The 12,665-nt window shown below is 43.0% G+C and overlaps 1 protein-coding gene across 1 annotated transcript in view; it reads left to right on the top strand.

The window, feature by feature from the left end:
* The first annotated feature begins 3,091 nt into the window (after positions 1-3,091).
* The window catches only part of LOC136616190 (cytochrome P450 2K6-like), a 35,063-nt gene continuing 25,489 nt past the window's right edge, over positions 3,092-12,665 (top strand). Inside the window, exons 1-3 of the mRNA XM_066594206.1 lie at positions 3,092-3,321; positions 5,077-5,302; positions 10,491-10,653. Of these exons, the coding sequence (XP_066450303.1) occupies positions 3,092-3,321; positions 5,077-5,302; positions 10,491-10,653 (619 nt within the window). The remainder of the gene's footprint in view (positions 3,322-5,076; positions 5,303-10,490; positions 10,654-12,665) is intronic.

The raw sequence follows: 12,665 nt of genomic DNA, 5'->3' as shown, positions 1-12,665 counted from the left end.
TCGATAAAATTTAGCAAAGCCCAAAAAGCATTGCAAAGCCTTTAAATTGGTGGGCTGCACCCATTCGGTAATGACCCTAACCTTGTCCGAATCCATATGTATGGCCAAAAGAGAAATGACATAACCTAAAAACGAGATCTCCTGTACCCCAAACAGACATTTATCCAGTTTAGCAAACAAGTGATGTTCCCAGAAACGCGACAGGACAGTACGCAAATGCTCGACATGGGACTCCCAATTAGTAGAAAAGACCAAAATGTCGTCGAAATATATGATCATAAACCTGCCCAACAAATCATAAAAAATGGTGTTCAGAAAGCCCTGAAAAACTGCCGAAGTATTACATAACCTGAACGGCATGACTAAACATTCGAAATGTCCTAGCGGTGTGTTAAAAGTAGTATTCCACTTGTCTCCCTCTCTGACGCATATCAGATTGTAGGTTCCCCTGAGGTCAAGTTTGGAGAACCACTTGGCCCCCACAATCTGATTTAGGAGATCCGGGATCAAGGGTAGAGAGTACTGGTTCTTGATAGTAATCTTATTCAGGGCTCTATAATCAGCACATGGCCAAAGACCAACATCCTTCTTTTCCACGAAAAATAAACCTGCCACTGCAGGAGACTCTGAAGGATGAATATGGCCTTGGCCAGACTCTCAGTGATGTAGACGTTTCAGACAGTTGTTTAGAAAACACTTCCTAAAAACTCTCAATCTATTTTGGTAACACAAATTCTTCACCACTAACTGAATGAACCAGAACCTAAACCAGTTGCTCTTTGCAAGTTGAGCCCCACTGGACTAATTCCGAGTGAGCCCAGCCAATCTGCGGGTTATGAAGTTATAACCACGGCAACCCCAGAATCACATCTACAGAAAGATCCTCCATCACCAAAAAAGGAACAGGTCTTGGTGTGTTATGCCCCTACCGAGAACTGAAGCTCCAGAGTTCTTCTTCTCTTGACAACACAGGCATACAGGGGAGTGGAGTAAGTTCCGGAGACCCGTACAGGGTAGCTCAGGAGTTGCAGACACTGAGACATGGGCTTAATAAATTCAAAATTCACAAAATTTGTGGCCGCACCAGAATCAATAAACGCTCGACCAACAAAATGGTAACTATCTTAAATAATAGCACAAGGAAGAATCAATTTTGAATATTCCGGAAGTACCTGAGCTCCTAGGCGATCCCTCCGGTCATCACCTAGGAATGGAAGTTTTCCTGCGGCTGTCTCTTGTGGCAGGTGGCGACCCGGTGTCCTGGATCTCCACAGTAGAGGCATAACCAGTGCTTGAGCCGGTACTCCTTATGCTCCTGTGGGGACTTTGAGCCTAGTTCTATAGGTTCTCTGCCTTTGGTAGGTGAGGCCTGGGCCTGGTTCCCCAGGAAAATCAGGAGGTACTCTGTGCTGAGGGTTGTGTCTGGCTCTAAGTCGTCGGTCCGCCCTAACTGCCAAGGTCATGGCTTGATCTAATGTCACCGTTTCAGGATGTGACTACAACAGGTCTTTTACTGCCTCAGACAACCCAGTCAGAAACAAATCTTTTAAAGCATGGTCATTCCATCGGAACACAAAACTGACGGAACTGTGAACAATATTCTTCTGTTGAGCGCCTATTCTGATGAATTTTTAACAGCTTACTGACAGCATACCCCACCCTATCGGGGAGTGGAGGTTGACTTCTGGTCTCCGGAGGCTGTGGAGGCTTTCATACTTCTCAAGAGCGCCTTCTCTACAGCACCAATTCTGGTTCAACCTGATCTTAACCGCCCATTCATCATTGAGGTTAATGCCTTGGAACACGGAGTAGGGACGGTTCTCTCCCAGGAATCCTCAGGCCGGTCTCTAACCTTGTGCTTTTTTCTCTAAGAAACTTAACTTGGCCAAGCGCAATTACGATATTGGTAATAGGGAATTGTTAGCTATAAAATGGGCCCTCAAAGAATGGAGACACTTCCTGGAGGGGGCCCGTGACCCTATTACAGTTCTTACGGACCATAAGAACTTGGTTTTTTTGGAGTCCGCTAAGTGCCTTAACGCCCGACAGGCACCCTGGGCTCTGTTTTTCACACATTCCAATTTTGTTGTTACTTATGTGACTGGATCTAAGCATGTGAAGGCAGATGCCTTGTCGCACAGTTTTGGGGTCCCTGAGGTGGGCGATTCCCAGACGGAGAGTATTTTGCCTCTGGGTGTTGTGGTTGCAGCTCTGACATCTGACTTCTCCACTCAACTCCTGGCGGCCTAACAGGCGGTTCCCGAGGACCTCCCGGAAGGGAGGTTGTTCGTTCCCAGTGCACTGCATCTCCTTGTGCTGGAGGAGGTCCATTCGTCTGTCTTGGCTGGTCATCCAGGGGTCCGAGGTACATTGGAACTGTGTGCCCGGTTGTATTGGTGGATGCAGATGTCTTGAGATGTTAAGGAGTTTCTTAGGTCATATGCCACTTGTACCCGGGAAGAGTGTACGTAGACGGCCTGAGAGGCCGCTTTTTCCTCTTCCGGTTCCAGATACACCGTGGTCCCATCTGTCGATGGACTTTATTACGGATTTACCCGTGTCTCAAGGCTGTTCAGTTATTCTGGTGGTGGTTGACAGGTTCTCAGATGGGCCATTTTATACCATTGAAGAAGCTTCCCTCAGCACCAGAATTAGCCATCATATTTATCAAGGAGATTGTGCATCTTCATTGTGTTCCGATAGACAACGTATTTGACTGAAGAGTGCAATTCGTTGCCTGGTTCTGGCAGACCTTCTGCAAGTGCCTGGGAATCAGGTTGTCCTTCTCTCTGCCTTTCACCCCGAAACTAATGGGCAGACCAAACGTATAAACCAGGAGCTTGTGCAATATCTCAGAATGTATGTAAGTGACCAGCAGAATCTTTGGGTTGACTATTTGGCCCTGGCAGAGTTTGAAATAAACAATCACATTAGTTCTGCATCGGGTGTTTCACCTTTCTTCTGCAACTATGGGCGCCACCCCTGTTTTTCTGTCTAGTTCCCCTACAAGCTCGTGCAGAACTTGCAAGAGGTGTGGGGCAAGGTCCGTAGTAACCTGGAGCATTCGCGGTTGGTGATGCAGGGAAGGAGCATGAGCCTACGTACAGTTTTAGAACAATTTGCCGTGGGTCAGTTGGTGTATCTGTCTTCTAGGAATTTGAAATTAAAGGTACCCTCACTAAAGCTAGCTCTTCAGTTCATGGGACCGTTTTCAGTCACCAGAGTCATTAACCCCATGGCATATGAGTTAGCCCTGCCGGACTCGTGGAAGGTCCATAGGGTTTTCCACAAGTCGTTTCTTAAGAGATACGCCCCTCCAATGTTTTATTATGCAACATGCCACCACTCTGTTGTGTGTGTTGTGCCCTCTTGTGTTAGAAATGATAACTGCAGCTGAAGAAGAGAAAGAAAAAAAAAAGGTTTTCATTCCCCTGTGGTGAGCCTCCTCTGCTGTGATCCCTGGAGGGGCTATGACAATGACCTCTCACCCCCTAGCTGGTCTCAACCCGTGCTTTGGCAAAGGGGCGCCTTTTGTGGTGAGCCCTCTCTGCTGTGAGCCCTGGAGGGCTTTTATTAGGGCCTCTCACTCCCTGACTACCTCCCAGGTAGCTCTATGCAGCAAATATCGGGGCTTCGGCCCGTTTCTGAGGCGGGCTCACCTTCTCCCCTGCTCCCAGGGACTCTGTAGCTTCTTTGTGAGGTATCTCCTGTTGCTAGAAGGCCCTCAGTAGTGCCACGATCTGGCTGCATTAAATGATGCATGTGATCCATAAAAATCAGTAGAAGCTCTATCCGGGAGGGGTACTGTTTCTCCTTGCGGGGAGTACCAGTAAGCATAAGAAGATCTATAGGTCGCACAGTGCTACTCTGGGGAATTTTATATGCAGATAGGAAATGATGCAATGCACTTGGCCACTACATATTGGAAGACCGTGTCCCTAAAATATTGTCAGTCTAAAACAGGAAGCAGTGCAAAGCTGCCTTAAAGAGATTAAAATAGAGACAGTGTTCGTTCCTGATGCATACAACTGAGGATTCCAAGGGAATTAAGTAATGTGATAGACAAACCATTCTTATTTTTAAGGACTCTATAGTGACAGGGTCTCTTCCACTGGATTGGTGCATTGCAAATGGGATTCATATATTCAAAAAGGGTGTAAAAAGTGAACCTGGAAACTACAGGCTGATAAGTCTTACTTTTCGTTTGTGAAGTCTATGTTTGTGTAGGCATAGCTTATGATGTGCACCTCCTTCCCCTCTGCTTCGTTGCACGGCGGCGGAGCAGAGGTGCGCCTGCGCAACACCAAAAAAATCTGTCTTTTCGCATTCCCTAAATAACTTTCTAAAATATTGGGATAAAACATAGCCTATGTCCTGCCTAACGATGCAAGCTATCTCCCTGCCAAATTTAATTAAAATCTCTTCAGTGGTTTAGCCGTGAAAAGGTATCAAACAGACAGAGTTACTTTCGCAATTATGATATTAGTATGTTTTTTTGTTGTTTATTTTGTTAAACTTCATTTAAGTTTTTTTTATTTACCACTGGCCATATTAAAACTTTTTATTATTCACCTTTCCTTATTCTTGTGTAGTGGAAAAAACATTATGTCCTGCAGAGGCGTAACTTGAAGCTCCCGGGCCTCGATGCAAAACTTGTAACAGGGCCCCCAACTATAATGCTTAACTCATAGTACTGGGTTCCTTATATGGAGAAGAGAGGCCTTATGGGCCCCTAAGGCTTCTGGGCCCGGGTGCAACCGCCTCCCCTGCACCCTCTATAGTTACACCCCTGATGTCCTGTCCTAACAAGCATGATCTTAGAACAACTCTGAGCGTCGCTCAGTGTTTTAATAAAAGTTTGATGTTTACGGACATCCAGAAGAATGATTTCTGCCGGTCTGATCCACACGAGCGCGGAAGACTTTTTCTTCTATGTAGCGCAGTGAGTGTTATCTCAATATAAAGATTCACCAGGAACAGTCAATAATAATTCTCCACTTAGCATTTAGTTAAAACATACCTGAGATGAAGGTGGAGACGAAGAGTTCTATAAACTCTCAGCTCTTTTTCTCTCAGCTGCCAGATTTCTTCACCAGTAACGGCTCCGGTCACCATTATGGATTTGGGATTTTCTTTAGCTTCTTATTTTGTGCTGGTTTTGGCTTTTTTATATATCCTAAGTGTCTTAAAGAATTGGAATAAAAATCATGTCACAAATTATCCTCCTGGACCCAGATGTTGGCCGCTGATTGGGAATTTACATCTTCTGAACTTAAAGAAGCCACAAGAGACTTATATAGAGGTAAACCTGGTATATGCATGAAATGCGCTTTAGAGATCATCCTTCTGTAAATACGTCTCTGACTCTATGAGTCTTATAAGCTGTTATGTTTAGACAGGAATTTTTCTCTATATGTTCCTTTGAGTCATATTGAGCATCTCATGGGAAAGAATAGAAAAGCTGAATTCCAGTCCAATATGATGGTCACATTAGACAATGGGGGACCAGAGTAGAGCTTAACACTCACAACTTAAGCCGCCGGGCCTAGTGTATAAAAAATATCAGTGAGAGCTGCCCACTGAATAGGGGTATTGAGTTATCTGTAGTGGTCCTTTGTGTGTTGGCTCAGTATTTCCATCACTCCCATTGAAATCAATGGAGAGCTGACCGCGCATTTTCGGGCAGCACTACATTCAGAGTGTTGTCACTGCTGGGGAAGAAGCAACACCAAGAGAGCTGGGCATGGCAGTCACATTCTCAAGATCGGCAGGGGTCTCAGCACCCCAACGATCAGCAAGTTATCCTCCATACTGTGGAAAACTTTTTATTCTGCTAAAACCCCTTTAAGCGCCAGCATTATTTGAATACTAAGCAAAATATTGACTGAGTGGTAGAATTAGTTTAACTCTAACTGGTGTTATTAAATGAACTATGTGTAATAGCATAACAAGTGCATTTCATGGTGGCACTGAGTACTGAATGGTGACATTACCGGAAAACTCTATGCCAGCATTAATTGAGTACGGTATGCAGGTGTTAAGTGGAGTATTTGGAGCATCGTGTAGTGGTTGGGAAAATCTATATTGGTGATCCTCATTTTAAAGTTGATCCTCCGCATTAACCAATGATTGGCATCAATTGTCACGGCTTCTCTTTTTATTCTAATTGGTGACCATACATATGTTTTCATTAAAGGGCACTTGAGTGAAGAATGCTTAGAAACATTACCATAGTATACCCTTTATGTAAAGTGGTGCTTTCTTTCATTAGTGCTGGTTGTGGGAATGTGGCTTGGTGTACCCCTCACTGGACTGTTTCTGCCCCTTTACCGTAGTACCAAACACAGAAATACACTCATCCATGTCAGAAACGCTCTTTTCTCCTTAGGGAGAGCAACTATATACTATAAACTAAGTGAGGAGACTCAAATGGCCACGCACGCTCCTCTGGGTAATATGCAAATATGGGAGATGGAATAAATCCTCCACAGTGTCACCTATTGAAAGGCAGCACGCCTCTCACTAGCAAAGCCAGACTCCTACTGTACACAGATGAAGGGCAATAACCCTGAAACAGCTGTATGTACATGGAGTCTGGCTTTGCTTTTAATTCCCAGTCATTGTAACAAGGCTTGTATAAAAAGTCTGACTTTGACTTGAAGGAATGCTGCCTTTCAATAGGTGGCACTGCGGAAGATTTATTCACTCATCCATGTGTCACATGTATTGCATATGAGACCATGAAAGCAGAAATACTTATTCCGTGTTGCAACATTTTAACCCTTATGGACTTAACCCTTTCCAATCCACTGTCTGACCTCTGAAGACATTATGATTTAAGGCTGTACAGCTCCAATGTTGGAAGACATCTGTCTGGGTTCTCTTACTGTATATTGCCAGCTTCTCTGCTGTCGGAGCCTATCCAACATGTCACCTCATGCAGTACTGGCTTTAGCCAGCATATAGCGCCATTGTATATCGGAAGAAAAAGAGTAAGCCCCTTAGGAAAACCAGGATACAAATTTGATTGGAAAGGGTTAAAGGTGATAAATACAGAAGCATAATAGAAAACCACTGTTAGCAAAATAATAACCAAGTTAATGGTTTAAAGATTTTCTCCTCTCTAGCAGAAGCCAAATACATGGCCCAAATAAAGACAGTGTCTAGAAGAAGCAGTACCCAGTAACTTATTAAATCGAAGACACGTGACGTCCAGCACCAGTAGATAACACCTTCAATGATTTAGTTCTTCATATTAAAAATAGTGGTCAACAGGGTGTATCTTACGCATTTAGAGCTGAGATATTGGGTCAACTTAGAATCTATATGCATAAGAAACTGAAGCACAGGCTCAAATTCCATTTCCCAATACATCTATGCCCCCAATGACATCATATAAAGCCTGTGGGGGTCATTCACATTGTCTTATTTTTGTAATTTCACACTTTTCCATAGAAACCCCAGTTACAGGGGAAAACATCCCCCTGTAGTAATATAGTAGTAACTGGCAGAGCTAGTCTGGGGTCGAATAGCAGAAACGATACTTTGCTTTCTCTGTTCACTACATAGCGCTCATTCAGCACTATGTAACCTGCAAGAGAGAAGGCAGAAGCAGTTAAAAAGTTTTTCTGCCTCCTCCTCTGGGTCTTCAGCTGTAAATAACAGTTGAAAGCCTGACCTGCTACTGCTACATTGCAGAAGCTTTTATCCCACTCCTGTACAGTGATTGGTCCTTATCGGGTTATGACTGTTTAACTTAAGTTTACACTGGCTAACTTTTAGACAGTATTAGTAAAGCATATCGCATGTCAGAACACTGGTAGTATAACATGACTACGGTTGCCACCTTTTCCACCAAAAAATACCACATGTGTTATTTTTAGGCCACGGCTTAGCACGGCACGTGATTTTATCTATGTTATTACACCTGGCAATACAGGGTGGAGCGCGGTAATTTGCTAATTTGGGAGTGAAATAAAAAAATAATGAACTTGTAAAAACTTTATTTTATATTTTATTTACATTAAGCAGTAGTGGAAATTACAAATTATGTGGTTTTAAATATTGTATCTGGCAAATGTTGACCTTCGCTATCCACACACTGCTGCATACGTTTTCGGAAGTTCTCATGCACTCTTTCAAGCATGTCGACTGGTATTCTGGCAATCTCAGCGTCAATATTGTTCCTTAGGTCTTCCAGGGTGTTGCTTTTTTGAGTTGCAGGTTGTGGCAGCGCTGTTGGTCGAAGAGAGGGGAGAGTGGGCGTTGCTTATAGTGGCTGACGGGAAGTTGGTCTGCAGCTGCTTTTCAGTTGCCATCATGCAGTGGACACGTGAGGAGCGTTCATTTTGTGTTGAAGCGTATTTTTCAAATAACCACTCGATCATTGCAATGCAACATGCTTTTCGTTTGCGATTCGCTGTTCCCCCACGCGGACGTGTTCCTGGACGGCAATCAGTTATAAATTGGGTAAATGCATTCAGAACAGCAGGGAATGTGTCATCTGTACGAAGAGGACCTGCGAGAAGTGTTACAACACCACAAAACATCGAACGAGTTAGAGCAGCAGTATTGCAATCTCCGAAACGCTCTGCTCGGAAGCAAGCACTTGCTCTTGGCATTTCAAGACGTTGTCTCCACCGGATTCTTCATAGTGAACTGAATTTTCACCCGTATAAAATGTGCGCGGTCCAACAATTGTCAGCACGGGATTATGTTACACGACGAACATCTTGTAAAGACATGTTTGCAACCATACCTTGTGACGCAATTGTGTTCTTTTCTGATGAGGCACATTTTCACCTCAGTGGGTGTGTAAACAAACCAAACATGCGGTACTGGAGCGATACAAACCCCAGAGAAGTTCACCAGAGACCTCTGCATTCGGACCGCGGCACTGTGTGGTGCGCCTTATCACGAGTAGGCATCATTGGCCCTTACTTTTTTCCGGCAACTGTGAATTCCGAACGTTACTTAACTATGCTGCAGGATTTTTTCCAGCCAGCACTCGAGGCAATGCAATTAGAGGATACAGGGTTTCAACAAGATGGTGCCACTGCACACACAGCGAGAGTTACCAGGAATTTTTTGAGGCAAACGTTTCCTGAACGGCTTATCTCTCTGAGGGGTGATCTTAACTGGCCGGCACGCTCACCAGACTTAGCCCCATGCGATTTTTTCCTTTGGGGTTACCTGAAGTCTGAGGTGTATTGCAACCGTCCCAACACCCTGGAAGACCTAAGGAACAATATTGACGCTGAGATTGCCAGAATACCAGTCGACATGCTTGAAAGAGTGCATGAGAACTTCCGAAAACGTATGCAGCAGTGTGTGGATAGCGAAGGTCAACATTTGCCAGATACAATATTTAAAACCACCTAATTTTTAATTTCCACTACTGTTCAATGTAAATAAAATATAAAATAAAGTTTTTACAAGTTCATTATTTTTTTATTTCACTCCCAAATTAGCAAATTACCGCGCTCCACCCTGTATATGAATAAACTGAAAACTGACTGTCGCCTTTTTATATTGTGGTGATATGATCTAGGGTGCCTTGTACTAAAGTGCTAACTGCCAATGGCTCTCATATTATGTTGCCAGCAGGCCCGGGTCCCATAACAAGGCATTAGTCACAATTACCCCTGCCCTCATTTTGGGGCAATAGCTGCTGACACCTTTATAACAATGTATGGGCAGTTCAGGGACTACTTATGACCTACTATAATCAGAGACTCACCTAGAGCTCATGGGCCTCATAGCAAAACTCAGAACTGGCACTCACCTAAAAATGCATATGTACATATTCTATAAGACAACCTTTACAACCAGACTGGCTTGGATACAGCAGCTCAGCTCTAAAGTATTTCTAAACAATTCAGTTACCATGTAACAGTCAGATACCAGCAATATACAGTGATAGTGAGTACGGTGCATTTCCCTCCAGTGATCACAGGTAACATCTCTGATTGGTGACGTGTTTTTCTTCTCTATCTTGTCTACCAAGGATAGTCACACTAACTTGGCATTTATTGTGTTTTGATATCTCAACTACAATGTATTAACATCCTGTAAACAGAGTTATCATCATGCACCACGATTGCTAGATCTATAGCTCTAACTTCATAGAAAATGTGTTCACTCGTATTAGTCCACATCCAATATGGTTCACAATGATCTTTTAGTATTTCTAGTGAGCCCAAAGCTAGTTAACCTGAACATAGTTTGGTGTGTTGGTGGAAACTCAAAAACGTTGAGAAAACACACTAAGACAGGGTGAAGCTATGAGCTCCATTGTATATATTCAAACCCAGCACCCTGATGCCGAAAGGCAGCACTCCCAACCATGGCCATTGACATCTTACTTTACTGGAATATGATCACAGTACAAACATAAGACAAGACATTGATGTATGCTATCATATAGACATACTAGGGTAAGTCCATAATGTTTATATCATGATATGTTATTTACCAATATTGTATTTTAGCTTGCAAAGAAATACGGCCCGGTGTTTAGTGTCCGGATGGGTATGAAAGAAATGGTGGTCTTAGCCGGATATGAGACTGTGAAAGATGCTCTTGTCAATAACGCTGAAGAGTTTGGAGAAAGAGGAGTGCTTAAAATATTTAAGAATATGGACAATGAAATGGGTCAGTAAGTTTGGTTTTGTTAATACTCTAGCATGGAGGACTACACATGTATTATGGAGCACAAAACATACATGAACCAACACAGCCTCAATGTCAGATATGCTCTAAAAAGTTGTGTTATTACAAATGATGTAGGTGCCAAACAGGTTTCTTATAATTGTATGGTCACTTATTATTGTATGGTCACCTGTTTGGGACTGCTCACTAAGAGTTATAATGAAAAATCAAAAAGGAAAGGAGAGTGATTTGGTGAAAGTCAAAACACAGAAGTTACAATGTGCAAATATAAAAAAAAACCCTGCCAATTGTCATTGTGCGAATCCGTAGAGCACCACACCCTAAGCCAACTGTCTCCGAACCTCCATGACGTTATCTGTGGCCTTTTAAGCTTCGTTGACACAGCATCTATTCTAAAGGCGGCAAGAGAATGTCAAGGAATTCTCTTCTAGAGAAAAAGAATCTTTCTTTTCCAAGACTTAGCCCTGAGTATGCTGGCTAAACGGCACATTTTAAAACCTCTAACATATGCTCTCCACGCCCAAAAATTGCCTGTATGATGCTTCTTTCCATTTGGCCTTGCAACTTCCAAAGACTGACAACAGATTACCATTTGATCGCCAGAAGATCTGCAGAGAGAATGGGAGAAATTTAGCATTCCATCATGGCTTCCCATTCAGCCCAGTAATAAATTCCTGACCTGCCCTCAACTGGAGGACTAGAACACACTCCACGAAATCACCCAAGAACAAATAGAAATATACAGTCCATGTTTGACCAGCAGCTCAAGCCTCTTTCTAACTAATGCCTTACATCCCTCAGATACTTTTGTGAAGCTACCTCTTCAGTATGGACAAATGTTCCTGAAACCAAGAATAGCCCACTCCTACCTAATAAAAAAAAAGAAACACAAGGAGGATTTGGTCTTCCATTCATTCACCACTACTACCAAGCAAATCACCTTGCTAGGTGGCTCTTGTTAGTAAATACCTCAATAGATACCCCCACAGTAAACCTAGAAGAGTCGCTTCTGACACCCGAACACCAGTATTTATTATGGTTTATTTATAAACACTTACTTAGCCCTATTACCAGTGGAACAATAATGACTCTTCAGGGAATTTATAAGGCAGACCTACACAAGCTTTATACTATGACTTCAGCCTCCCCAGAATAAACCCTTTAAAGTACCTAAAATTTGGAATAATTTAAAATCCTTAACAGTTTATAAGATGCTTAAAGATATAAAATTAGACACCCCTGACCAAACTGAGACATTCATACAAAAATGTCCACTCACTTTTCTGGAACATTTGAAACATACGTGTCCCTCCCACCCCACTCACATAAACTGATATCAAGACTTTATAAAGGCTTGTTACTAAATTCCCCTCCCAATAAACCATGGTGCGTTAGGGAATGTCAGAGATTCTTGATGAGCACATTCTCTAGAGAAGACACGGTCAAAATATTTACCACCTCCCCCAGATTAGTAGATGTGTTCAAATCCAGGAAAATTCCTATGAACTTCTTACGAGATGGTATAAGAGGCCTGCTAGCCTAGCTAAATTAAAACCTACAACCTCATACTGATGTTGGCTTCATGGCCTTAATAGCGGCTCTTGGCTACACATCTTATGGGAATGCCTTATGATTACGCCTTAATGGTAACAAATAGTAGAACATATCAACAAAATATGCTCAACTCACATCAAATTCCCCACAGTCAATCTGTGAAAACCTTCCGCCTATCTGCACCCCTTTAACAAAAACCTACCAACGTTCCTGATTTCTGCTGCTAAGCTCCTAATCCTTATGTGGCGCAAATCTTAGGCACCTTCCATGTCCCAATGGGCAGAAAGCGTTTCACAACTATTCCACTTTTAAGAAATGGCAAACTGGGAAAAATGGTACAAAACACACATTTTTAGGCATTTGCAAACTTTTCAACTGTTACACAGCAGTGAGTATCGTTGGCATCACTCACAGCGCTGCTGTAGTGGAGGCAGAGCGGG

The sequence above is a fragment of the Eleutherodactylus coqui genome, chromosome 1, assembly GCF_035609145.1.
Source record: "Eleutherodactylus coqui strain aEleCoq1 chromosome 1, aEleCoq1.hap1, whole genome shotgun sequence".
Taxonomy (NCBI): Eukaryota; Metazoa; Chordata; class Amphibia; order Anura; family Eleutherodactylidae; genus Eleutherodactylus; species Eleutherodactylus coqui.
The sequence above is the reverse complement of the archived record's forward strand: the minus strand, read 5'-3'. Positions and strand labels throughout refer to the sequence as shown.